This window comes from Ailuropoda melanoleuca, chromosome 4, assembly GCF_002007445.2.
Source record: "Ailuropoda melanoleuca isolate Jingjing chromosome 4, ASM200744v2, whole genome shotgun sequence".
In the NCBI taxonomy this organism is placed as follows: domain Eukaryota; kingdom Metazoa; phylum Chordata; class Mammalia; order Carnivora; family Ursidae; genus Ailuropoda; species Ailuropoda melanoleuca.
Genome location: NC_048221.1, coordinates 16,847,375 through 16,875,319, shown reverse-complemented (window position 1 = coordinate 16,875,319; position 27,945 = coordinate 16,847,375). Strand labels below are relative to the sequence as shown.

The 27,945-nt window shown below is 41.1% G+C and overlaps 1 protein-coding gene across 12 annotated transcripts in view; it reads left to right on the top strand.

Moving 5' to 3' along the window:
* Window positions 1-27,945, top strand: part of MAP4 (microtubule associated protein 4) — a 182,910-nt gene that overhangs the window by 110,088 nt on the left and 44,877 nt on the right. For 9 of the 12 annotated variants that reach the window (XM_034658224.1, XM_034658226.1, XM_034658227.1 and 6 more), the window contains 6 exons: window positions 7,586-7,708; window positions 14,736-14,849; window positions 17,224-17,358; window positions 17,925-19,040; window positions 19,703-19,825; window positions 21,835-25,200. In XM_034658224.1, coding sequence (XP_034514115.1) covers window positions 7,586-7,708; window positions 14,736-14,849; window positions 17,224-17,358; window positions 17,925-19,040; window positions 19,703-19,825; window positions 21,835-25,200 — 4,977 coding nt within the window. The remainder of the gene's footprint in view (window positions 1-7,585; window positions 7,709-14,735; window positions 14,850-17,223; window positions 17,359-17,924; window positions 19,041-19,702; window positions 19,826-21,834; window positions 25,201-27,945) is intronic. The other 3 variants (XM_034658234.1, XM_034658235.1, XM_034658233.1) reach the window with 1 other exon arrangement.

Sequence of the window (27,945 nt, the reverse complement as noted above, 5' to 3'; positions counted from 1 at the left end):
GCTCTGCCGCCATCTTGGACTCCTCCTACCCACAATGTTTACTTTTTAACAAAACATAATGAACTGGAGAAAGAAGATTAATACATGTTAAATAATGAATTTTTAAAACTATGAACATAGAACACTTAAGGGTTTAAGTATTTAAGGGACGCCTGGGTGGCTCAGTTGGTTAAGCGTGTGCCTTCAGCGCGGGTCATGATCCCAGGGTCCTGGGATCGCGTCCCACATCAGACTTCTTGCTCAGCAGGGAGCCTGGCTTCTCCCTCTGCCTGCTGCTCCCCCTGCTTGTGCTCTTTCTCTGACAAATAGATAAAATCTTAAAAAAGAAAAAAGGTTTAAGTATTTAAAATTTAAAAAAATTTTTGAGACTATAAGGAAATACGTGTTCAGGGACTAAATAGTTTTCTAGGAACAACGAATGTTGAAAGAGCGAAGAGGAGAAGAACAGGCGCTGAAGTCATGAGAGAGGCTGTGTGGAACCTGAGTCTTGAGTCATGGCTTTGGGATGTGGGACCAGCAGCAGGCAGAGGTTGATGTTTTTTTTTTTAAAAGATTTTATTTATTTATTTGACAGAGAGAGACAGCCAGCGAGAGAGGGAACACAAGCAGGGGGAGTGGGAGAGGAAGAAGCAGGCTCCCAGCAGAGGACCCCGATGTGGGGCTCGATCCCATAATGGTGGGATCACGCCCTAAGCCGAAGGCAGACACTTAACAACTGAGTCACCCAGGCGCCCCAGAGGTTGATGTTTGAACAAAGGCACAGGGGTAGCAGAAGCAGGAGCTTCAGCAGGGATCATGAGGGGACTAGCCTGCCCAGAGGAGTGGGGCATAACCCGGCTGTGGGTTCATTTCAGTGGATAAAGAAGAGTCTTAGATTAGTATCCAACATTTGCATTAATTTTCTATGAAAGCATTTGTCATTTTTGAAGCCCTAAACAAATTGCCTTTATGAGCGTTGAAATAGTAGATGGTAGGTATACCTCCTCTAAACAGGAAGCAATTCAAAGGTGGAAGTTCTAGTACTTTACTATAGAATATAAAATTATTGATAGCATGTTTTTTTATTATTGTAATTCTAGAACTGAACAAATATCCTTAGAGGTCATTACTGAAACGAAGAGAGACAAAAACGCTGTCCCAAATTTATACATTTAAGCTTTTGGTCGGAGAAGAGTCAGGAATTCAAATATTTCAGTTGGTGCCCAACCCTTTGTTTGCTTGCTTACTTGTTTGTTCTGTCTTCCTCCCTCCCTCCATGGGGAGTCTGCTTAAGACTTTCTCTCCCTCTGCCCCTCCCCTCCGCATACGAGCTCTCTTTATCTCTCTCTAAAATAAATCTTAAAAAAAAAAAAAGATTCTCCCTCCTCTTCACCTACTCACCCCCTGCTTGCACATAAGTTCACTCTCTCCCTCAAAAAGATAAGAAAATAAAAAATAAAGTTGGCTCTTTTAAAGCTAATGGAGGGACAGAAAAAAGAAAGCATACTGGGGGAGAGACCAAAAGGAGGAGGAGGTGCTTGGAGAAGACGGAGGTGATCATTCCAACCTCTGGAGGTGCTTAGACATGAATTTACTGGACCCCATTACAGGTTGTTGACATCTCTGCTGGTAGTAGCCTCCATATCTGAACTGTATTGCTAAGTTTTTCTCTTCTCCCTGGCTCCGAGTTGTACCATAGCCAGAGGCGTTTACTTTTGTACTTGTGTCATTTAGTGAGAGTTGACCTAGGGAATAGCCATGTGTGGACTATCTCTGTATCATCCATTGTAAACTGTCACTGATGTGAGACGTTTTGGACGATCAGTTTCCATCTTAAAAAGACAGTTGTTACAAACATTGCTTAAATTTTGGAAAAAGTACATCTTCTTTTGAAGAATTAATATGTTTCCTTTTCTTATAACTTACAGCCGAAGTTTCTTAATTGTGTGCAGGTCAGTGCCCATAATAACCTCCAGAGAGAAACCACTCCTGCTAGAGGCTCTGGTTAACACATAGAACCCCGGAAGGGTTTGCCATTGATAATGTTAACTGTCCTGCCTTCCAGCAGATAAGTTTCTTAGGGATTTGGTGTTTTACTTATGTAAGAAGAGTTTTAGTTACAAAATGATAATTAAATATCTTAATTAAAATTAGAGTATATTATTCACCTTCCATTCTTGTAGACATGGAAGATAAATTCACAGATTTATGAGGCTTAAGTAAAAATGTTTATAGAAAAAAAATCTTCCGATATCCAAGATCCTCTCAGGAGATGTTCCAGAAGGAGCATTTTAGAAAATGCAAATCGAGGATAAATGATTTTGTTTTATTATTCTTCTCTCCTTTCCCCCCAAACCACTTCATGTAGGTGAAATCAGATTTAAGTGGTTCTATGAAACATGAAAATAAAGGGCAACCTTGAAGGGGAGCATTTGCACCTAGAGGCAGCCTGATAAGTTGGCTGCTAGCAAGAGGAGTCCTGTCACTTCACTCCCACTTTGCCTTGAGGTTAGCTGTTGGTGTATTAGCCATAGAACTTTTTATAAGTACCCTGTGGTGGAGCCTTCTCCTTCTCCCAGCCACATCTTCTTCAGGTCCTCATCTGTTTTCCAGAAGGAAGATAGTAGGGAAACTTTAAACTTTGGTACTGTGGCTATTCAGCCTTTCAGAACTTCTTTCTCATTTAACTTTCGTACCCTTCTCAACAAAAGTTCATACTCCTAACAAGGAAGTATATGCTAAAGTCACCCTAATCCATTTTTAGAATATTTTTATCACCCTCAGAGTTCCCTTGGGCCCGCTGATGCTCAGTTCCCATTCCTGCTTGCAGTCTAGGTAACCACTATTCTACTTCCTGTCTTTATAGTTTTATCTTTTCTAGAAAATTCATGTAAACAGAATTATACGTAGTCTTTTCTGTCTTGCTTTTCTCACATACCATAATGCTTTTTAAGGCTCATCCGTATTGTAGTGATTATCAGCAGTTCATTCCCCATTCCACTCTATTTTGCATCATGTGCATTATTATGCGTAAACTATATTTTGTTTAGCCATTCACCAGCTGATGCACATTGGGTTTCTAATTTTTAGCTGTTATGAATAATGCAGCTGTGAATATTAAGATATTCGTTTTTGTATAGATATGTGTTTTCATTTCTCTTGGGTAGATACCTAAGATTGAAATTGCTGAGTCAGACATGTTTAACATTTTAAGAAACTGTCAGAGTCTAGAAATAAACTCTTACATCTTTCAGCAAGGGTGCCAAGATAAATCAGTGAGGGAAGAATATAGTAGCATCCCCTTATCCGCGATTTTGCTTTCCATGGTTTCAATTACTTGTGGTTAACTGTGGTATGAAAGCAGATAGTCCTCTTTCTGACGTAACAGGTCAGTAGTAGCCTAACACTACGTCACAAAGTCTGCGTCATTCACCTCACTTCATCTCGATCATGTAGGCATTTTATCATCTCACGTCATCACAAGAAGGGTGAATATAGTACAATAAGATATTTTGATAGACCACATTCACATAAACTTTTATTTACAGTATATTGTTGTAATTGTTCTATTTTATTATTGTTGTTAATCTCTTGCTGTGTCTAATTTATAAATTAAACTTTATCATAGATATGTGTGAATAGGAAAAAGCATAGTGTATGTAGGGTTCAGTACTGTCTGTAGTTTCAGGTGTCCGTGGGGCGGGGGGTGTCTTGAAATGTATCCAAGGGGGGATTACTATAGTCTTTTCCACAAAGGGGGCTTGGAAAACTGGAGATATCTATTTGCAAAAGAATGAAGTTGGGACCTCCTACCTAATATCACATAAAAAAATAAAATGGATCACACATCTAAATATAAGAGGTAAAAGGAAAGATCTCCTAGAAGAAAACATGGGCATAGATTGTTATGAACCTGGATCAGCCAGTGGTTTCTTAGGGCTCCAAAGCACAAGTGGCAAAAGAAAAGCAGATGAATTAGACTTATAAGAGGGCCTGGCTGGCTCAGTCAGAAGAGGATGTGGCTCTTGGTCTTGGAGTTGTAAGTTTGAGTACTACATTGGGTGTAGAGATGACTTAAAAATAAAATCTTAAAAAAAAAAATTGGACTTTATCAAAATTAAAAATTTTTTGTGCTCCAAGGACATCATCTAGAAAATGAATCTTGGATGGATCGAGAGGGTATAATGCTAAGTGCAATAAATAAGTCAGAGAAAGACAAATAAGATATGATTTCACTCATACGTGGAATTTAAGAAACAAAACAAATGAACAAAGATAAAAAGAAGCACATCCTCAAATACAGAGAACAGACTGGTGTTTGCCAGAGGAAAGGTGGGTTGGGGGAATGGGTGAAATAGGTAAGGTGATTAAGAGTACACTTCCTCTGATGAGCACTGAGTAATGTATGGAATTGTTGAATCATTACGTTGTACACCTGAAACTAATATAACTGCATGTTAACTGTGCTTGAATTAAAATGAAAGTGAATCTTATATCTCAATAATTAAAAAAACCCCAATGGCTCAATTAAAAAATTGAAGACTTTTTTTTTTTTTTTACAAGATTTGTTTATTATATATAGAGAGTATGTGGGACAGGCAGAGGGAGGGGGAGAGAATCCCAAGCAGACTGTGCACTGAGCATGGAGCCAGACTCAGGGCTCGATCTCACGACCCAGAGACCATGACCCAAGCCATACTAAGAATTGGGTGCTTAACTGACTGCACCACCCAGGTGCTCCTTGAATAGACATTTCTTTAAAAAAAAAAAAAATGCAGGGGCGCCTGGGTGGCACAGCGGTTAAGCGTCTGCCTTCGGCTCAGGGCGTGATCCCACCATTATGGGATCGAGCCCCACACCAGCCAGGCTCTTCTGCTATGAGCCTGCTTCCTCTCCCACTCCCCCTGCTTGTGTTCCCTCTCTCGCTGGCTGTCTCTATCTCGAATAAATAAATAAAATCTTTTAAAAAGAATGCAAATGACTGATAAGCAATGAAAATATGCAGAACAGCACTAGTCATTAGGGAAATGCAAATTAAAACCACAGTGGGATAGACTTCACACCCACATCTGGCATAGCTAAAATAAAAAAGATCAACAAGTGTTGGTGAAGAAGTGGTGAAACAGAAACTCATACATTGTTGGTTGGGATTGTAAAATGGTGTAAGCGCTTTGCAAAAACAGTTTGGCAGTTCCTCAAAATGTTAAACGTAAGAGTTGCTATATGACCTAGAAATTCTATTAGGCATATACCCAGTAGAATTGGAAACGTGCCCACACAAAAACCTATACTTAATGTTCATAGCAGCATTATTTACAGTAGCCAAAAGTGGAAACAATCAGATGTTAGTAGATGCTTTCCATACAGTGGAATATTATTTGGCCTCACAAAGCTGTGAAATTCTGACACATGGCACATGGACAATCCTTGGAAATACTGCTAAGTGAAATAAGCCAGTCATAAAAGGCCACATATCGTATGATGACATTTATATGGTGTATCTGGAATAGGCAAATCCACAGAAACGGAAAGTAGGTTAGTAATTGTTAGGGGCTGGTGGGAAAGGGAACTGGGTATAGGATTTTGGAGTAATAAAAATATCTGAAGGTCGTGGTTGTATAACTCAGTGAATGTACTAAAACCCGCTGGATTCTACACTCATTTAAAGGGTAGATTTATATCTCAATTACGCTGTTCATAAAAAAAGAAAAGGAAACCATCAAACTAATTTTTAAAGTCCATCCAGGAATGAAAGAAATTTCCTTTTTCTCTACATCCTCACAAACTCCTGGTGTTGTCAGTCTTTTTGATTCAGTGGTTCTGTAGTGTAGTGGCATCTCATAGTGATTTCAATTTGCATTTCGCTAACGACTAATGATGATGAGCTTCTTTTCATGTGCATATTACCCATTTGTATATTTTCTTTGATGAAAAGGTCAATTGAAATCTTTTGTGCATTTAAAATTGAGTTGCTTCTCTTATAATTGTGTTGTAAGAGGTTTTTTCCAAGTCCTAATTTTTTATTATTAGACTCAACAAAGAATAACATTTTAATAAATATGATCAGAACAAACAAAATGTAAGGGAAATATGATTAAAACTTGATACACTGTCGCAAGTTTAAACAAAACTAAGCAAAAAGACTGAAGTAGCTATTTCCCCCATATTAAATGCTTAAACACGGTTTTGGACACGCCTAAGTCAAGAGGCACGAGTTCATAAGCTTCCCAGCTTCCAGAATATTTTTTTTTTTTAAAGATTTTATTTATTTATTTGACAGAGATAGAGACAGCCAGCGAGAGAGGGAACACAAACAGGGGGAGTGGGAGAGGAAGAAGCAGGCTCATAGCAGAGGAGCCTGATGTGGGGCTCGAACCCATAACGCCGGGATCACGCCCTGAGCCGAAGGCAGACGCTTAACCGCTGTGCCACCCAGGCGCCCCTAAATACTAAGTTTTTAATGTGATAAATGAACTTGTTTCTTGTAAAACTTACCTAATGTAGATCATAAGTATAATTATGTTGTAAGAGATTTTGATCTCTTCAGCATACAGGTCCTTTATTAGATTTGTCATTTGCAAATATTTTCTCCCGGTCTGTGGCGTCTTTTTTCATTTTCTTAATGGTATTTTTGAAAAACAAAAGTTTTAAATTTCAATGATGTCCAGTTCATCAGCTTTTTTCTTTTATGGATCCTGCCTTTGACAGCATATCTAAGAAATCTTTGCTTAGTCCAGGGTCACAGAGATTTTTTTTTTTCTCCTGTTTTCTTCTACAAGTTCTTTTAGTTTCACCTGTTTACATTTTGGTTCTTAATCTATTTGGAGTTAGATTTTGCATGTGGTATGAGGTAAGTGACCAGTTGTTTCTGTATCATTGGTTGAAAAATGATCCTTTCCCCATTGAATTACCTTGGCACCTCTGTTAAAAACCAGTTATCCACAACTTATGCAGTCTTCTTTCTGAATTCTCTTCTCCATTTATCTAATGTGTACTCCATACTACACTGACTTGGTTATTGTACATTTGTAGTAACTTTTGAAATCAAGGCGTTTAAATCCTCCAGTGTGCTTTTCTTCAAAACTGCTTTGGCTATTCTGTTTTTTTACATTTCCATATAAATTATGGAATGAGCTTGTTGACACCTTCAAAAAATTCCGCTGGGTCTTTTCATTGTAATTGCCTTGAATCTATTGTCAGTTTGAGAATTGCCATCTTAACAATATTCAGTCTTCTGTTAATGAGTAGTATATCTCCCCATTTATTTAGATCTGACATTTTTAAAAATTTTGGTGACTTGAAATGATTGCTGTTGACAATTTTGTCAGATTTTATACTTGTTCTTGTGTGGGTAAAAATCACTAACCTTTTCACATACCATAACCAGAAGATAATCCTGCAGTGTTTTTAACCTTATAACACACTATGCTTCCAGTATTTTGATTATGTTTTTCTGTCTTAAAATTTTTAAAAAATTTCTTGAAAGGCACTAGGGTAGATAGATTTTGTCATATTGTACTAACTGTGATACTAATAGAAACTCAGTTCTAGTGAAGGAGAAGACAGTTAATACCTTGTAACTTTTGTTTCATGTTTCTATTTGAAGGTTCTCCAACTCCATTCCTTGAAGAGAAAATGGCCTACCAGGGATATCAGAATATCCAGAGCTGGCCAGAAAATACAAACTTTTGCTTTGAACCAGAACAGTTGGTGAATCCTACCCAGACTGGTAAGTGTAAGCTTGCTCAGTGTGAGTGATGACATAAACATGAAAAATTTGTAGCCACCACTCAGATAAAACTTTTTAGCCTACATATAGCTCGAAAAGCACAACCAGAGTGTAGCCCTTTACCCTGAACATTATTAGTTGACCCTCTTCTCCCGATCCCTCCTTCTGAGGCACATGCCCCTCCAGTTCTCTCCCTTTCGAAGACTGTTTTGAGTAACTTAAATTCATATTCATTGAAGACCAAATGGTCAGTAGAACCTTAATTCTTGGGACGCCTGGGTGGCTCAGTCAGTTAAGCGTCTGCCTTCGGCTCAGGTCATGATCCCAGGGTCCTGGGATCGAGCCCCACATCGGGTTTTCTGCTCAGCGAGAGCCTGCTTCTCCCTCTCCCTCTGCTCCTCCACGCCCTCCCCACTCATGCTTCCCTCTCTCTCTCAAATAAATAAATTAAGTCTTAAAAAAAACAACAGCAGATTTTTAGTATATTCACACATATATATACAGCTATCACCAGAATCAACTTTAGAACATTTTTATTACCTCAGAAACAAGCCCTGTATTCTTTAGATACAACTCCCTATCTCCTTATCCACCCCAGCCCTAAGCAATCACTAATCTACTTTCTGTCTCTCTCAGTTTACCTATTCTGGATAGTTTATATAAATGAAATCATACGTGGTCTTTTGTGACTGGCTTTTTCACTTAGAAAGTTTCCAAGGATCATGCATTTTGTGGCACAGATCAGTACTTCATTCTTTCAGAGGAACTCATAATATTCCATTGTGTGGATATACCACATTTTGTTTATCTGTTCATCAGTTGATAAATGTGTAAGTTGTTTGCGTGGTTTTTTGTTTGTTTTGTTTTTTACTTTTGTCGGTAATGCTGTTTTAAACACTCATGTACATGGGGTGCCTGGGTGGTTCAGTCAGTTAAGCGTCTGCCTTCAGCTTGGGTCATGGTTCTGGGGTCCTGGGATCCAGCCCCATGCTGGGCTTTCTGCTCAGCAGGGAGTCTGCTCCTCCCTCTCCCCCTGCCTCTGCCTTTCCCTGACTACTTGTGCTCTATCAAATAAATAAATAAAATCTTTAAATAAAATAAACACTCATGTACAGGTTTTTGTGTAGACATTTATTTTCATTTCCCTTGGGTTTATACCTAGATTGGTATTGTTGATCATTTGATAACTCAATGTTTAATCGTTTGAGTACATGCCCAACTATTTTCCAAAGCAACCATACCATTATATATTACCACCGGTAGTGGATTAGGTTTCCAATTCCTCCACATCCTTGAAAGTCCTTGTTTTCCCTTTTGAAAAATTACACCTAACCTAATTGGTATTGAAGTGATATCTTGTTATGATTTTTATTTGCATTTTCCTGTTGGCTAATGATATTGATTATTTTTTATTTTTTCATATGTTTATTGGCTGTTTGTATATCTTCCTTAGAGAAATGTGTATTTAGATCCTTTATCCCAGTTTTAATTGGTGTGTCTTTTTTGTTGTCCTGTAAGAGTTCTTTATATACTAGACCCTTATCAGATTTATGATTTGCAAATATTTTCTCCCATTTTGTGAGTTGTCTTCTAATTTTCTTGATAGTGCCCTTTGATGCGTTAAACTGGACTTCATCAAAATCAAAAACTTTATCTAGTTTTTCTTTTGTTGCTCATGCTTTGGTGTCATAACTAAGACTCCACTGCCAAATATGAAGTCATGAACATTTACCCTTATGTTTTCTTTTTCTTTTGTAAGATTTTATTTATTTATTAGAGAACAAGCACGGGGAACGGCAGACAGAGGGAGAAGCAGGCTTCCTGCTGAGCAAGGAGCCTGATGCGGGACTTGATCTCAGGACCCTGGGGTCATGACCTTAGCCGAAGGCAGATGCTTAACCATCTGAGCCACCCAGGCATTCCTATCCTTATATTTTCTTCTAAAAATTTTATAATTTCAGCTCTTGTATTAAGGTCTTTGATCCATTTTAAGTTGACTTGTGTGTATGGTGGAGGTAGAGAGATCCAAATTCATTATTCTGTATGTTGATACCAAGTTGTCCAAGGTGTATTTTTTTGAAGACTATTCTTTCCGCATTTCGTGATCTTGGCATCCTTGCTGAAATCTGTTGGCCAGAGATATATAGTCTTGTTTATCACCTCTTGATTATTTTCTATTGGATCTGTATGTCTGTCCTAATGCCAGTACTGTACTGTCATGATTATTGTAGCTTTGTGGTAAGTTTTGCAGTTAGGAAGGGTGAGCTTTCCTACTTTGTGGGGTTGTTTTTTTGTTTTGTTTTGATTTTTTAATGATTGTTTTAGCTACTCTGGCTGGGTCTTTTGTGATTCCATATGAATTTTAGAATCAGCTTGTCAATTTCTATAAAGAAATCAGCTGGGATTTTGATAGGAATTGCATTGAATCTATAGATAAAGTTGAGGAGTTTTCCCATCTTTACAATATTGTCTTTGAATCCATAAACATGGGATGTTTTTCCATTTATATCTTTTTTCTTTCAACAATATTTTTGTAGTTTTCAGAGTATAAATTCTGTACTTCCGCTTGTAAAATTTATTCCTACTGTTTTATTCTTTTTGATGCTATGAATGGAAGGGTATAGATATACAATTGATTTTTGTATATTGATCTTGTATCTTCCAACCTTGCTGAACCCCTCACTAGTTCTAGTAGTTTTTTAGTGGATTCCTTAGGATTTTCCACATGTAAGATCCCGTCATTTACAAATGTAGTTTTAGTTCCTCATTTCCAGTCTTGATGCCTTTTCTTTTTCTTGCCTGTTTCTTCTGGCTAGAACCTTCAGTACAGTGATGAACTAGAAGTGGTGAGAGCACACATCCTGCTTCTGTTACTTTCCTAGAGCGAAAGCATCCAGTCTTTGGCCATTAAGTATGGCGTCAACAGAGGGTGTTTTGTAGATGCCGTTAATCAGATTGAGGAAAGTGCCTTCTATTCCTAATTTGTCAAGTACTTGATTTATCATGAAATGGTGTTGGATTTTGTCAGGTGGTTTTTCTGCACCTATTGAAATGATCATGTGGTTTTATTTTTTTATTCTACTGATATGTATGTATTACATTGGTTACCAATCTTGCATTCCTGGGATAAATCCCATTTGGTCATGGTGTATATAATTTGTGTTATTTTCTGGCACATTCATAAACATATTTGTTGAAGAGTTTGGCATCCATATTTAGAGGAGATGCTGATCTGTAGTTTCCTTTTGATGTCTTTGTCTGGTTTTGGTATCAGAGTAATATCAGGGTAATACCGTTCTATGGTAATACCAACCCGAGAATGAGTTAGGAAATGTTCTCCCTGCTTCAGGTTTTTCTGGAAGAGTTTATGAAGAATTAGTTTTAATTCTTCTTTAAATGTTTAGTAGAATTCATCAGCGAAGCCATCTTAGCCAGAGATTTTTTTTGTGAGTAGTTTTTAATTACTAATTTAAGTGTGGAAGAAGAGGAACCAGCAAGGGTAACATTAAAAGAATGACCAGTTTTGAGGTTGGAGAAAACTCAGAAGAGTATAATGTCTTGAAAGCCAAGTGTGGTAGTCAACCCCCAAGATGGTTCCAATGAGCCCCAACTCCTGGTATTCACACTTTGTGTAGTAACCTCCTACATAGTACCAGGCTTGGCCTGTGTGACCAATAGAATAGATGGCAGAAATAATGGTATGTCATTTCTAAGATTAGGTTATAAAAGACACTGTGGCTTCCATCTTGGTTGTTCTCAGTTTACTCACCCTGGGGATAGGCAGCTGCTATGGAGAGGCCCACGTAGGGGAGAAATAGGGGCCTCCAGTCAGTAGCCATGTAAGTAAGCCATTGGGTAGGCAGGTTCTCCAGCCCCCGTCAGGTCTTCTGATGATCACAGCCTTGGCCAGTGTCTTGACTACAACCTTGCGAGATACCCTAATCAGTGGAGGTGGGGGAAATAGATTCTGGGGGACATTTTGAAGGTCAGATCAGCTGGATTTTCTTATGATTGGGAATGGTATATGAAAGAGAAAAGTCAAGGACGATTCCTATGTTTTTGACCAAAAAGATAGGATGCCATTAGAAATGGGAAGATTGTATGAGGGGTGGTTTGGGAAGCATGTTGCATTTTGGCTTTATTTTATACATTAAGAATTGGCAATTTGATACGAAAGTCAAGAAATAAGGAGTGAGGTCTAGGTGGCTGGAGGTACAGATTTGAGTGTTATTAACTTATGGACAGAATTTTAAACTATGAGGTTAGATGAGATCACTAAGGGGGGAATGTAGATAGAGAAAAGGTTTTCATCCCTTTAACCACTTAGTCCTTCAATTCTCCGCTTAAATATTTATCAGGTGAAGATCTTTGACTTGAACTAAAATATCCCTCTGTTAAATGTCCTCAGCCCTGACCTTCCTTATGCATCTCTGGGTTTTTAGAGCACACAGACTCTGCCGTATCAGAGGCACCTAGAAAAAAGCAATAAATGATAGAACTTTGTAGAAACCATTAATTTTTTACATGCAAGTTAGCAAGTCTCCCATCCTAATGTGCAAACCATACAGCAGTTATTCTCTTTGATGGTTTAGGCATTCTGTTTTCCTTCAGTGGAAGCGCAAGAAGCAGAGCAAGCAGCAGCCACCCCAAACCAAGTGATACCGGGGAGAACGAATGGTTATAATCTCTCTCATACTCCAGCTCCCCTTCTGTTCCGGAGAAGCAGCTTTGGGGCCTCCTCCGTCCCCAACAGTTTCTCCTTTTGCCTTCTGCTTGTTCATACCTCCCAGTGTCACCATCTCCCCTGATCTTGACATCCCTTACTAGAAGCTGCCTCAGAGCCACAGGAATGAACATTCTCCCAAAGCCTAGGCTTTTAAGCATCTGCCCCTGACAAGTGAAGCACCTTAAAGGAATGAGTCACTAGCATCTACCGGGGAACTAGTTAGAAATGCAGATGCTTAGGCCCTAGCAATCAGTGTTTCTTTAAGGCTGCAGGGTAATTGAGATGTGTGCTAATTTTGGGAAGGCCTTCTTAGAATTCTTTTTTTTCCTCTGATAAAGAATTTATTATAGGACTGGCATATTTTATGTTACAGGCAGGGAATAAACATGCTATTAGCCCTCTTTCTAGTACCTAGAATAAAAACCATGCAGATCACAAATCTCCGTGTCTAGAATATCAGATTAATTCAGAAATCATTTAGTCCATTTCTCTAAGTTCTGTTGACCATGGCATGCTTAATATTTCCTTTCTGCATCAGGGCAGAAATGTCTTGTGAATATTTCATAACTAAAGATCAAAAAGAAAGGAAGCAACTTTAAATAAATTTGGAAATAGTATCCACAGTTAAAGGCTGATTATCCTTTCCTTGTATTGGAATACAGGCTGATTTGTCTGCTCAGGGATGGAAGTAGACTTGCTAGTGGCCGTGAGCACACAGGGCAATTTTTATTTAAATTCTAGTTAGTTAAGGGCGACTGGGTGACTCAGTCAGTTAAGTGTCTGCCTTCAGCTCAGGTCATGATCCCAGGGTCCTGGGATGGAGTCCTGCGTTGGCTCAGGCTCAGGCTCTCTGCTCAGCAGGGAGTCTGTTTCTCCCTCTGCCCCTCCGCCTGGCTTGTACTCTCTCTCTCTCTCTCAAATAAATAAAATCTTTTAAAAAAATTGTAGTTAGTTAACATATAGTGCAATATTGGTTTCAGGAGTAGAATTTAGTCATTTATCACTTACATACAACACCCAGAACTCATCGTAACAAGTGCCCCTTAGTAGCAAAATTCTTGCTTGGCCTGAATGGCTTTGCTCTTTTTCTCATGTAAGAAGGCACAGTTTCCCTGATGTTTTGAGTGCCTTTACTAATGGCAACTCATGGTTCTGGAGTTTATTTCTCTTCTTAAGATGCTAGCTGTTCACCTTATCTCATTCAGACAACTTTTTTAAAGAGATTTTTTTTTTTAAGATTTTATTTTTATTTATTTGACAGAGATAGAGACAGCCAGCGAGAGAGGGAACACAAGTAGGGGGAGTGGGAGAGGAAGAAGCAGGCTCATAGCAGAGGAGCCTGATGTGGGGCTCGATCCCATAACGCTGGGATCACGCCCTGAGCCGAAGGCAGATGCTTAACCACTGTGCCACCCAGGCACCCCCAGACAACTTTTTAAAAGTAATTTTCTTCATGATGTCCAGTGTGGTGAAAATGTCTTTTTTTTACTTGTCTGGCTGTCTTTTTTTTTTTTTCCCCCTTAATAACCTAAAATGAATGTCTAAATATATTTTGGAGTTTAATTCTATCTGTACTTTCACTTCTTAGTGTATTATAGAATTAAGCATTAGTTGTGCTTTTAATTTTTTATTTGTTGGCTGATTCAGATAAATCTTAGAGAATATGAGATTACATATTATTAATTTATAGCAAAGGAAGTAGTTCTTCTCTACCATGTTCAGTTACATATTATCTCAGTTTATTTAACTTATGTTGATGACACACATGTAACCAATCAGTGTTCATCGTAGGATAAGGAATGCTAATCTTTTTTTTTTTTTAAAGATTTTATTTATTTATTCAACAGAGATAGAGACAGCCAGTGAGAGAGGGAACCAAGCAGGGGGAGTGGGAGAGGAAGAAGCAGGCTCATAGCGGAGGAGCCTGATGTGGGGCTCGATCCCCATAACGCCGGGATCACGCCCTGAGCCGAAGGCAGACGCTTAACCGCTGTGCCACCCAGGCGCCCCAGGAATGCTAATCTTTTTAGTTGTATTCACTGGGAATGAGTTTTAAATTTCTTCTTTTGGGACGCCTGGGTGGCTCAGTCGTTAAGCGTCTGCCTTTGGCTCAGGGCGTGATCCCGGCGTTATGGGATCAAGCCCCACATCAGGCTCCTCCACTGGAAGCCTGCTTCTTCCTCTCCCACTCCCCCTGCTTGTGTTCCCTCTCTCGCTGGCTGTCTCTATCTCTGTCAAATAAATAAATAAAATCTTTTTAAAAAAATAAAATAAATAAAATAAATTTCTTCTTTTTTCCAGATCCCTTTAAGATGCACCATGATGATGGCCTGGAGGATTTTCTCTTTCTCCCCAGTGGAACAGCCAATGCTTCAGCATTTACAGAACGAAATGATCCCCTGCAAGACAGTTATGGTATGATGTCTTCAACTGGATTTATTGCTTAACTCCAACAATTAATGTGGCCTTCTACCTGTCGCCTTTGAAGTTAACCACTAGGCAAAGTCATGTTTTTTGGCTCTGGCTGTAACAAGGCTCTATCTAGATTGGTCTCAGGAGAGAATTCAACAGTTGGGGTGCTCAGGGTCTGCTCACCTCCTCTCATGGGATCTTGAATACTATATGATAGGGCCACATTCTGTCTCCACATTTTACCAGCTTATTACCTTGTGTAAGTTATGTCCTCTCTAAACTTTGATTCCTTTATCTATAATATGGGGCCAGCACTAGGTCCTACCTTAAAGATGTGGTGACAATTAAATAAAACTTTGTAAAAGCACTTCTCATAGCATCTGGTACTTAGGAAACATTAAACAGATCTTATTTCTCAATTAGTAGTATCCTTATTCCTGGTTTTGTGTAACTTTTCACATGAGCATGGCCAGGATACTGTGGGGGAGGTGAAACTTTACTTCTTCGCATCTTAGGTTTTCAGCTGGGACTCTAACAGGACAGATGAACAGGAGACAAACAGTTTGCTAATAACACGTGCCGCATCCATCATACGGGAGAAAAGTGACTCAGAGTGGTAGTTTCGAATTTTGGTTTATATAGCATCTTCAACAAAGAACAGTAAATGTGTAAAGAAATGACAGGGCAAAGGAAAGCACTTTTAGGCTTCCGTGAGTGGCAGACTGTGGGAAGAATATGCATGGGAGGGAACTAAGGGAGTAAGGTTTGTTGGCAAATTCCTCTGGGCCTTCTCTGGGCTGACAAGAGTCGGTCTCCAGGAAGGGGAGAATGTATATGTCCTGCCTTTAAGCAGAAAGTAGGGAGCTTTTTCTAGGTTTACTGCTCCCTAATTGCCTTCAGCTCAAAATAATTTTTATGTCAAAGAGGCATATTTTGAGGGTGATGTTCAGGTTTCCCTCAGTACCTGTCATCAATAAGTCCCACTTCCAGCAGTGCTTATAATTTTGTAAAGATCATGGCTAATGATATGTTGCATTTATGCTTCTCTTCGGACTGCAGCTCTGTAGGGGGAAGGATGTTAAGTAGGTTGACCTTGATGCTATCTGCGTGGTGTCCTGATGCTTTTCAGCTCACTAGCTAGTGAGTCATTTAGTCCCATTGACTTCTTTACAGCATCTTCTCTTCCTTTATGCTCCCTCTGCCTTCCCCCATGTAAAGCCCCTGTCACTTCATACCTAGGCTGCTCCCTTTTAAATTCATTCCAAATATACCTGCTGCATTGGTCACCAGGTCCCTGTTCTGTATTCATCATCTCATTTTCATTAAGACCTTAAGACACTCTTATTTTTTTGTTCTTCAAGTCTAAATTTTCTCTGGCTTTCCAGATCTTTCTTCCATTGTTTCTTATAATCCTGTTTTCCCCCTCTGGTATGCAAGATCTACTTGAATCCAACTAATTTCATGGTCACAGAAGCATTCTTGTCCTATTGGCATTTTCATACTTTTCTTTGCTCCGTGTTCTCCATTCTTGAAACTGACTACTGTCTCCTCCCTTCCTACTCTTGCTTCTCCTCTGAAGCCTTCTGTGAGTATTCTGGTCTTCATGGTTGTTCTTAAACTCTTAGAGCACTTAGTCCATACTATACAGTATTTGATACACGTCTGTCTTGCCTCTGTAGCTAAAGTGGAATACTCTTAATGCCAAGAACCATGTGATACTAAATCCCCTATCAGGTCTGGAAGAGCACAGCATAATAATAATCCTTTTTTACATTTGTCTAGTTCTTAATGATTTATAAAGCATTTTCACAAAACTGTTGTAATGTTGCAGAGGGAGGCATTGATCTCATTTTACAGATGAGGAAATCAAGACTCACAGTTCCTTACTATACATTATGTTGTATCAGTTGTGATATTTTTTGGTGCTAGTGTTCAGACTTTGGTATTTTGACTCTTCACAGTACACTGTAGAAGGTAGCCAATCAGTGCTGACTAATGACATGACGGCCAGTTAACAATTTGCCAAAACCTGAAGAACGTCAACAGTTTTTACTTTAAAATTTTCTTGCTTTGTTTTTCATTGGTCCTTAGGTCTGTGTCATTATGGCAATATATAAAGCTGATTTTTTAAAGATTTTATTTACTTATTAGAGCTAGCGAGAGAGCTTGCATGCAAGAGCAGGGGGAGGGGCAGAGGGAGAGGGAGAAGCAGGCTCCCTGCAGAGCAGGGACCACAGCTTGAGGCCCATTCCAGGACCCTGGGATCATGACCTGAGCCGAAGGAAGATGTATAAAGCTGATTTTAAATATCAAGTGCCTTTTTCTCCCTATCATTGACCCAGTTTCAAAAATCTGTTTGTTTGTGTTTCAATATTAGGTCTGTTTCCCTGTGACACATTTGCTCCTGCAACTGTTGTACCTCAGGGGTGGCCTGTGGAAGCCCCAAACTCTCCACACTCGGACTCCTTCATTGCCCCAGAGGCCGTGCCACAACCTGTGCAGCCCACAGCAGGTAACTTATTAGAACCCCTCTTTATCACTTAATGGTTACAGTATCTTAGTTTAAATTATCAGACTTAATTTTTTAGCAGTGTAGAGCAGTATAGATAAAAATTTCAGAACTCTCACAAATGCTTTTATTGCTTTAATTACTGATTTCCCAGCTGAAGGAATGAAGGTGTGGTTGAAATACAGCTCTTGGTGTTCATGGGCAGAGAAAATCCCTTTTTAATTCAGTGCAGACTTAGGACTTGGAGGTTTTTTTCTGGGTGTCCCACAGGTTCCCATTCTTAAAATAATTGTGTGCCTGTGTTGTTGTTGTTGTTGTTTTTAAACCTGTGTTTTTTTCCTTTCCTTTTCCTTTCTTCCTCCACTCTTTGCTCTCTCAATATCCTGTTCTCAGTACTGGGACTATCAAAGAGTAGGTACAAATACATTAATTAGACAGCTTTTAAAGTTATGTTTAGGGTGTTATGGTCACAAAATCTAGATACTCATATGCTCTTAGAAGGTAAGTTTTGAATGCAGAGCTACGAGCACACAATGATGGGTCCTAAATTTCCAACTTATTTCCCATAGAGCCAGCTGAAGAGGTAGGAGTGGCATCAGCAGAAGAGAGGGCACCAACAGAAGCATTGGAAATTATGATGGGACTGAAGGCTGCCGACATGGCATCACCTAGAGAAACAGAGATGTCTCCAGCCAAGGATATGGCACCAGCCACAGAAACAGAGGTGGCATTGGCTAAAGACATGGAACCATCTACCAAATCAGATGTGACACTGGCTAAGGACACGGAATCATCCATCGAATCAGAAAGGGCTATAGTTGAGGACATGGTACTACCCAGAGAAACAGAAGCAGCCTCACTTAAGGATGCTGTATTGCCCACAGAAACCGTTGTGTCTTTAGCCAAAGACATGGTACTGCCTCCAGAAACCGAGGTAGCCCCAGCCAAGGATGTATTACCATTCAAAGAAACAGAGAGGGCCTCACCTATAAAAATGGATGTGTCCCCAGTTGAGGGCATGGTACTACCCACAGACAGAGAGATTGCCCCAGCCAAGGGTGTGGTATCACTCTCAGAAATAGAAGTGGCACTGGCTAAGGATGGTGTATCATCCACAGAAATATCCCCAGCCAAGGAGGTGGCCTTGTCCCCAGAAACAGAGGTGGCCCTGACTGGGGACATGGTGCTGCCTCCAGAAACCAAGGTGATCTTGACCGAGGATGTGGCACTGCCCCCAGAAACAGAGGGGGCCCCAGTCAGGGATATGGCTCCACATCCAGATACAGAAAAGGCTCCAGGGAAGGACGTGGCTCCACCCCCAGAACCAGAGGTGGCCCTGGGCAAGGACGTGGTTTCACTTCTAGAAACAGAGATGGCCCTGGGCGAGAATGTGGCTCCACCCCCAGAAACAGAAGTAACCCCGATCAAGGATGTGCCTCAGCCTCCCAAAACAGAGATGGCCCTGGCTAAGGATGTGGCTCCACCCCCTGAGACAGAGGTGACTCTGGCCAACAACGTGAGCCCAGCCAAGGATGTTGCGCCACTCTCAGAAACAGAGGTGGCACGCGTTCCTGTTGTGGACGTGGACCCTGCACGGACACAGGAAGAAATAAGTGAGGAGTCCCAGTTAAAATCTCTCAAGGATGAGGGGCAGTCAGCTGCATCTACTTTTGTCATTTCTCCAGGTATGGGTTTATGTTTACTCAGTATTTCTGTCTTCCAGGGTGTAGTCTCCAGAGAGATGAGGGACAAATGTCGTACCAGATAAAATAAAGACAATTACACTGTATTTTGCAAGTCTGTACACACTGCTGCTGTCCTGGACCGTCTTTCTCACCTTCTTCCTCCTCCAGTTTCCAACATCTTCCTCCTCATTTCTCTGCGGATGTGTTTTCTTTGTTTATAATTTCAGCAGTAAAAGAGAACGTTCACAGACTTTTGCCACCTCATCTGCCTACTTGTGCACTGTCTCGTAGTCGCTCCTCACTCCCATTATTGGAAGTATACTGTCCCTGCTCCTAATTAAGGCCGATCTCCATTTTGCCCCTGGATCCCACCTCCTTTTCCCTATGTAAGGATGCTCTAGCCATTCTTTCCTTTCTTGCCACTCATCAATTTCTCCCCCTGTCCATTGACTCATTCCCACCAACATACAAATAATATTTTTCCCATTTAAAAAAAAAAAAATTTCCCAACTTCACCTTCCAGCTACCACTCCATTTCTTTGCTACCCTCAAACATTCCTCATTCCTCCAAAACCGTTCGTGCGTCCAGTTTCTGAAAAGTGGAAAAACAGCTGAAATAGTGCTGCTCTAAGAGTTGTGTTGTTTTTTCCTGTTACATTTAGAACCAGTCACAGCCGTGGGCCAAAAGTACAGCTTGCCAACAGACGAGGATTCTGTGTTAGAGAAACAAGAGCAGAAGAAACCATTCAGTAGTCAACCTTCTGAACTTCCTTCAGAGTCCGCAGGTAAGTGAGGGAAACAGAGTGGATTCTTTGAAACCACTTGAACTGGGAGCAATGGGTTGGTGGTGGTGGACATAGTCCCTGGTTTTGTGGTGGTAATTAGCAGTTTTGTTTATGAAGTCCATTCTCTTTCTTAGACCCATTTTGTCTTGTTTAGGCAGAAAGTCAGCTGCTTACATATTTTTAAATTATTGCTACATCAACTCAAGACATCTGTATTTAACCCAGTTCAACTATTCACTGTTCTATGCTGTGTGGTCTTGGGCAGGTTATTTAACTTCCCTGTATCTTTGTTTATTCATCTATAAGAGGACCATATTGGTCAAATGTTCTATAAACCTTTGCTAGTAAACCCTTGCCAGTTACCGTGTGTTTCATGGTCCAACAGCATCTGCACCGCTTGGGAGCCTGTTAGAAATGCATCATCCTGGATTCCACCTGAGACCTTCATATGCATTTTAATAAGTTCTCCAGATAATTCTTATATACACTAAACTTGAAGAAGCACTGCTCCAAGGTACTTTCTAACTTGGAGTTCAGTCACTCAGTGAACTTTAAGATTACATGTTTTTGATGTAAGCCCAGAGCATGTGTGTATGATTATCAACTTAATGATTCTCTGCTTCCTTTTCTGTAACTGATTAGAATGTGAACTTGAGGGCGGGGACCATAACTTACGTCACTGCAATTCTCTAGTGCTTACATACTCTCTAGCCCCAAGTAGGAGCTAAATAAAGTTCAATCTTTTTAAATGTTGTTTTAGTGACACACGATATCAATAAAGATTTATCAGGTCCTTATTGTGTACAGAGTTCACTATGCTAAGGCACATAGATATTTAAGTCTGGGTCCTTGCCCTTGTGTTGTTATATCATAGCCTGGATAGTGAGGAAGGTTGCCAGGCATAAACTCTGAAACCAAAGATTTATATAATAATTCAATAAATAGTGTAAGAGAGAGCACCAAACAGCTGCTGGTTAATTGCCAAATTAAATGTTATAAATGCTGTGGGGTACTAGAGCGTAGCACTTGTTTGAGAGAAGCAGAAACTGACCAGAGGTGTTAAATCAAGGGTAGGATTTGAGGACACTGAAGAATAAGAACAAGAACTAACAGTACTATATGAGTGTTCTAACTTCTCCGAAGTCATTTCATCGGATCAGACTTGACAAGAGCTGTCCTAGCCCTGCTGTTAGTGGGACTCTTCCCAGGATCTTGAATCCATGCTGCACTGACTTGGAGACAGGAGGTTGGAGCAGTTGATTTCCTGAAACTTTTCTCAGGGTGGTTATCCTAATTATTCTAATTCATTACCCTATTGGGTATTATGTATATTTTTCTGTCTTTCAGGAAGTACATTTAGGAACAGAACATTGAAATCTAACACATTTGTCTTTCAAAGTAGGAGGCTTTGGTTCTGGAATGATGAGGATTTTTCTTTAGCCAAAATACTAATTCAGTATTTTTTACTTTTCTTCTCCATCCCCCCTCCCCCCACCAGTAGCATAAGTCTGGGCTCCTGGTCTGTTTCCCAGAGTTGATCTGGTTAGCCTGACAAGTAATTAATATAATATTGGTGACAGACTCTAGAATTATAAATTCTGTCCAATATCATATATATTTCATTCAGTTAATTAACAAATGTCACCAAGAAGAGATAGGAGCTTACCATCTTGTTGCAGAATTGGAAATTTATGTACCTATTAAAAATAATGACAAATATAAATAAGTATCAGATGAGATTTACAGGCACTACTTATTATAGAAGGTTAGAAGATCTCTGTTTGAATTTTTTTCTTTACCTGAGGTGATGATCTTTGTTAATTTGCTAATCCCAGTTAAGGGTAAGAAATATTAAAAAAAAAAAAACCCTATTTTCCTAAATGAATTAGTGTGTGGGTTAGTGAAAATAGACTTAACTGAGTCAGTAAATGGACTTTTTTTTTTTTTTTTAAAGAAACAATAACAAGGAGTTTTTTGTTTGGAATTTTGGCCAACTTCATGTATTACAGGTACCCCTCCCACGCAAGGCAAACAAGTGTGCAGACCCAGTGACCGCAGGTCCACTCGGCCCAGACCTGCCAGGGTCCCTCATGAGCTGCTGGGAGGCTCTTCTCCATGGAAGACTCTCGATCCTGGGCTGGGCCCCTGCTCTTTGTCTGAGTTGGGTTGGGTCTCTGGTCCGTCTACCTATGGTGAGCCTGGGAACCAAAGGAAAACTACTCATGTTGACTTCCTTGAACCCAAGCGAGATCTTGGCAGGGAGACCTGGGATATAGAAAGCCCACCAATGATGATGAAGAAAAAAAAGAAGAAACCAAAGCAAAAGAGATATCCTCAACCCCGGGCTGGGGGACCTTGGGATGACGACAGTCCAGACGACCGTAAAGGTCATCCCTTTGCAGCAGACCCACAGAAATCAGGGGTTCTTCCCAGCCTGCCTACCACTGTGGGCACGGAGTATGGACTGGTATCCAGAGAAAACTTAAAAAAGGAAAATGAAGTGGAGTCCAGAGCTGCCAAACTGATAGCTGAGAACTTTGTCTCAGAAAGTCTCAGCATTCCTTTGTGTCCTTTGGAAGAACCCCTGAAAACACCAGGAAGTTCTCAGTGCAAGCCAGGGATAGAAGTGGAAGTCAGTGGTAATAAGTCAGTACCGCTGGGCCAGGACCAGAAATGGCTACAGCCAGGTGAAGGCAAACCAGAGCCTGCACCCCACCTGAAGACTCCTGTGGACAAAAGCCGGACAGTAGGCTCGCCTGGTCTGAAAGGACCCCTGACAGAAGTTTCTGCACACAAAGTAGAAATTCCTCTGGAGATCAGACCCAAAGAGGGTTTCTCTCCTATCTTGGGCCAAGAGGCTATGGGTGGGGTTTCAAAACCCACAGCAGCAAAAGAACTGCCTAATTTGGTGCCCCCTTTGCCAGCAGATGCCTCATTAGGAAGTAGTCTGAAAGAAGGGAATGATGAAAGTCAGGCGACTGAATTGCAGAAAGACAAGCAGACAGGTTTTTCTGAAGGCACTGAAGAGGTTAAAGAACTAACAAAGGAAACTCTTCCCAAGCCAAGCCAAGAGATGAGCGTCGTGGCATCCAAGCAGCCGCAGGATGAGGTGTTAGTTCAGACGCCTGGGCTAGAGAACGAGCCGTCTCAGAGAATGGCAGGCGATGGCAGAAGCAGGAAGGCAAGGACAGGTTCTGGGAAAGTGAGAGCCAGTTCTGGGAAAGGAAGAGCAAGATCTGAGCCACCATTTCTTGTGGACAGCTGGAAGGATGGCCCAGCTGTTCTTGCGCCAAGTGAGCCTTCCCCTAAAACCGAAAGAATGCCTGCTGGGGAGAAGAGTGAGGAGCTGGGTTCTTCAAGCCAACCAGGGACTGCAGTGAGTCTCACTGAGGCAGTGGTGACAGGGGAGCCTACGGAGATGGCTGACGCTAGGGGGGCCAGCACCTCGCCCATGTTGATTCCTTTGGGAAATGGGTCAGGCACGACTCAGACTTCTGGCGCTAGGACAGAAAGAGGGGCCGCAGCCGTAGATAGGGGTGTCAGTAGCCAGAGCGAGGAAGGAAAGTGTCCTTGGATGAGTGGTGAGGCGGCTCCCTGGATTTCTGAAAAGCCCAAAAAAAGAAGTAGTGAGGGCAAAAACAAAAAGTTCAAAAATAATTATTCCACACAGCCTGCTAGAATGGAGAGCAAGGAAGAAACCCCACCTTCTGTAGGGAAGGCTAGAGATGCTGGTGGTCCTCCTCATCAAAACAGGGACTTAGGACGAGCTTTCCCCTTAAATCATGATCCTTTGTCCTCACGTACATCAGCTGTTCCCACAGTGGAAGTAGGTGACCGAAAGGGGAGGAATGATGAGGTTAATTCTTTTGAGCTTGGGGTTCTTGGTGGGAACAAGACAAACGTAGTCAAGGACTCTGCTGTTACTGAACCAGCTACCAAGGTGACAGATGTGAGCTGCCAAGACCAAATCCAGGGGGCAGGGTTTGTCCCTTCAGCACTGTCTGCAGAGAATAAAACAGATGCAGCCAAGGGACATGCTGCCGTGGCTGACAAACCGAATGAAAGGAGCAATGATGGAAAAAGTAAGAAGGTTAAAAATAGTTTTTCCGAGAAGCATCTTCTGGAGAATACGATAGATGCATCAAAAATACATGTTCCCATGGAAACCACAGGGGACCACAGAACTGAAGGAATGGGCTATGTGGACGAAAATAGAAATATCACATTTACCTGCCCCAGAACAGTCCCAGGGTTGATGAGTAAGTCAGCCCCTCCAGAGGCTGTGGAGTCAGCAGCCCGTGAAGGACTGCCCACTCCTGCCTCTCAAGTAGTAAAGGAGGGTGATTCTGTTCCAAACACCTTGGCAGAAAGTGGGCCAGAGACCACTCCAGCCCAGATATCCAAATTATCAGTGGTAGATAATTGCAGCAAAGATGGAGTCCCAGATCAGGAAAGACCCAAGGCCCCCTCCGCTGTTCTTCCTCCTACAAGCACAGGAGGAGGGGTTGCCCTCACTTTTACAGCAGCTGCAGAAACAGTTAACAGCCAGGGAGGTGACCATCTGAAGAATAAAGGGGAGCTTGCTGGTCCCATGAAGAATGAGGCAGGGATAGGTGGAGGGCCTGTGATGGGAGGATCGGAGTCAGCGCCCAGTGGTGCATCTAAGCATTCAATCGAAAAAATCACAGAGCTCGCCAAGGGACACCTTTCTGGAGTGCCAGTAGAAGACCAAAGCCTGCCAGGTGAGGTCAGAGTCCTAGAAGCGTGTGCAGACAGGAATAATTTTCCAACATACCCAGTTAACAAAAAGAAAGAGTCTGAGGAAGGTTCTGCTCCAGTTCAAATTCCTGACTTATTGGGAGACAGAGCACAAAAGCCCAATTTCTGTGAGGACCAAAATACTGACAGTCGAGATTCCAAGGACCCAGACAGTTCCAAGGACCCAGACAGTTCTAAGGAGGTAGATAGGGCGCTTTTGCCTCCAAAAAGTGAAAAAAATAAAGTGGAAGAAGTTAGCCCAACTTCTGAAATCCCTGAGTCCGAACATGTTTCCTCAGCAACACCAGACTTCCAGTCAGATTTCTTAGACGGCAGAGCTGCAGCCACTCCGTCTCAGGTGGCAAATAAGTTAACAGTGACGACTTCCAAGGATCCTGAACACCCAGAACCCAAAGATAAGATCTCGGAGGCCCCTGACAAAATGACCGAAAAGTCTGAGGCGAAGGCACCAGGAGAAGGGAAGAAGGAAGATAAAAGCAGAATGGCAGAACCCTTGAAAGGCTACATGAGACCTACCAAGTCCCGAGGCCTTACTCCACTTTTGCCAAAGTCTGCAGTCCAGGAACGAGAGAGATCCAGGCAGCTGAAGTCCAGCGGTATGACCCTGCCATGGGGAAATGTGTGTGCTTGTGGCTTTTGAGTCAGCATCCAAAAGGCAAGGAGCTTGTGCTATGGTTCCATCCAGGCTCTAATCATCCTTGTTAGTCATTGGTTTGTCGGCATGAAAATGTGTAACTGCTAATTATGTGTTTTCTGCAGCCAAGGCATGCCTTGTGTCCAGCTTGGGAGGCTGGTGACTTGGTTGCATGCCTTTTTACCCAGCACTGAACCTTGAGTTTTAGGGGAAGTTGAATTTCAAACAATGAATTGTTTAGCAGAAGGCCTGTCACCATCCACTATTCTTAATTAAAAAAAAAAAAAAAAAAGTGCCTCCTGTGTGTAAAGCTTATGGCCAGATTTAATCATTGTTTTGTGTAAGGATTCACAGGAGGAAAGAAAACATTTCAGGTCCAGCTGTATGCGTGGGATTTATTTTCTTGTCAGTGTATATTTGTAGCTTGTGCTGGTGGGACTGAATATCCAAATTGCTTTTGGAGTCAGTGAAACTGGTCTTCCCCGTATGAGGACATGGTAACTAGCTTCCGACCAGCATTGCTAGGCACAGACTCTGTGTTTCTAGAAGTGCAGGAAAATGATCTCTCAGTGATGCAGCCACACCTTCTAGCGGTTTGTTGTTCACAGCTATTGGCCACAGTTGCATATTGGGCGGAGTTTGGGGCATCGACTTTGTCCATGAGACATAGTCTGCATCCTCGGACAAGTGTGCAAAACTTGCCGATGTGGGATTCCTCCTATTTTTGCCCTTTTTGGATCTCCTCAGTCAAGTACTTGGAATGAGATTGAGAAAGATGATTCCTTCGAGATTTAGAAATGTTTTCTTTCTTTTTTTCCTGAAAAGTATGCATCTAATCATGGCTTCCCTGAGTCTAACCTTCAAAAAACGTTTCCTAGCCTTTGAGGTTTTACATCCTACAGACGATGCTGTTTGTCACCTTGCATGATGTAGCTACTAACTCCAGAAATTAAAAACAAAAAAACAAAAAAAAAAACCCCACCAATTGGCCTTAGGGTTTTGGACAGACTTTGTCAGGGGGTGATGTGCTGCATGATACGGACTTTTTGTTTTGGGTAAAGCTTGTGCTTTGCATGAATTTTGTACCCAGTAAGGAATATGTGCTGTGTGAGTAGAGAATACTAAAGGTCGTTATCTGCATAAGACATTCTCATCTCTTCTGTTTTTATCTTTCTTCTATTAGCTACCCTATTGCTGAGGCAGAAAATGAAGCCATATATAGAGGGCTTTCCAGTGTTCATTAGGATTTCCATTGTTCTATCCAGTTCTTTAGTGTTAGTTTTTAGACTGGTTCTTCAGTTTCAACAGTGATACAAAGGGTGACATGTAAATTTTCTGAATGCTAGCCATTTCTTTTTGCTCAGGATTTCCAAAGAAATGTAGCAAGAGGATTTGTTTTGATTCTTGAGTAAGCAAAGCAGACGTTTCAGAACTTTCAGGGCCGTTCCTTGTCCAGGCCAAGCTCAGAGACTGTGTTGTTAGGGGTGGCCTTGCAGAGTGGTTGAGGGGAGAATGGTGGATATCAGGGAAAAGTTATTGTTGCTTCTGTAATTCTATCACTCCTTTCCCCTAAGGATAGTCTTTACTTTTTTTTAATAAAATTTTTTTTGGTGATTTTGAATCAGTACATTCCCATGGTATTAAAGGGTGTGCACTTAAACATAAGTCTGCCTCCCTCCATCAGTCCCCGTCCAAATTTCCTTCTCCAGAGGCACCCAGTGTTAACAGTGTCTTATACATCCTCCCAGAGAGTTCATGCATAAAGAAGCAATAACATATATATTTGTGGATTTTATACAAATGAGACCTGCCATACGTACTGGTGTGTGCCTTGCTTTTGTAAGCTTAACAATTATTATTATTATTTTTTAGTTTTTTATTTATTTATTTGAGAGAGAGAGAGCACAAGCAGGGGGAGAGGCAGAGTGAGAGGGAGAAGCAGGTTCACCACTGAGCAGGGAGCCTGACGCGGGGCTCAGTCCCAGGACCTGGAGATTATGACCTGAGCCGAAGGCAGACGCTTTACCATCTGAGCCACCCAGGTGCCCCATAAACTTAACAATTATTTTAAAGGTCTTTACAAATCAGTACAAAGAAGGGGGCCTCATTTTTATTTAATAGCTATATAGTACTTTCATCATGTGGGTATACCCTAACGTATTTTACCACCTCTTTATTGGTGGACATTTAGGTGTTTCCTAGTTTTTCTTCTATACAAGACTGTCCTTGTATAGACACAGTGTCACACTTGTGCTAGTATACCTGTGTAATAAGGGACTCTGGAGTAGACTGTCTGGTTTGAAGACTGTGTATTGGTAATTTTGACAGGCGTTGCCACACTGTTCCTCATAGGGCCACAGAGATGTGCTCACACTCAGCAGATACCCTTACTGGCTCCTCTGTACTTTCTCCACTAGTGCGTATTTTTTGTTATTATATGTGCTGATCTTATAGGTGAACATTTATTTCTTGGCATAGATTTATTTTATATTTTACTTATTTAGTGACTTCCTTATGTATCACCAAGTTTATAAAAGAGCATATAGTTTAGCAATATATTCACTTCCCTATTTGCAAGAAGACGACTGGCAAAAGAGAATTCATTTAGGGGCGCCTGGGTGGCTCAGTCAGTTAAGCATCCATCCGTCCCTGCTCTCAGTTTATAAAAATAACTTCTGTTTTTAATTTTTCACATTCTGGATCTCTG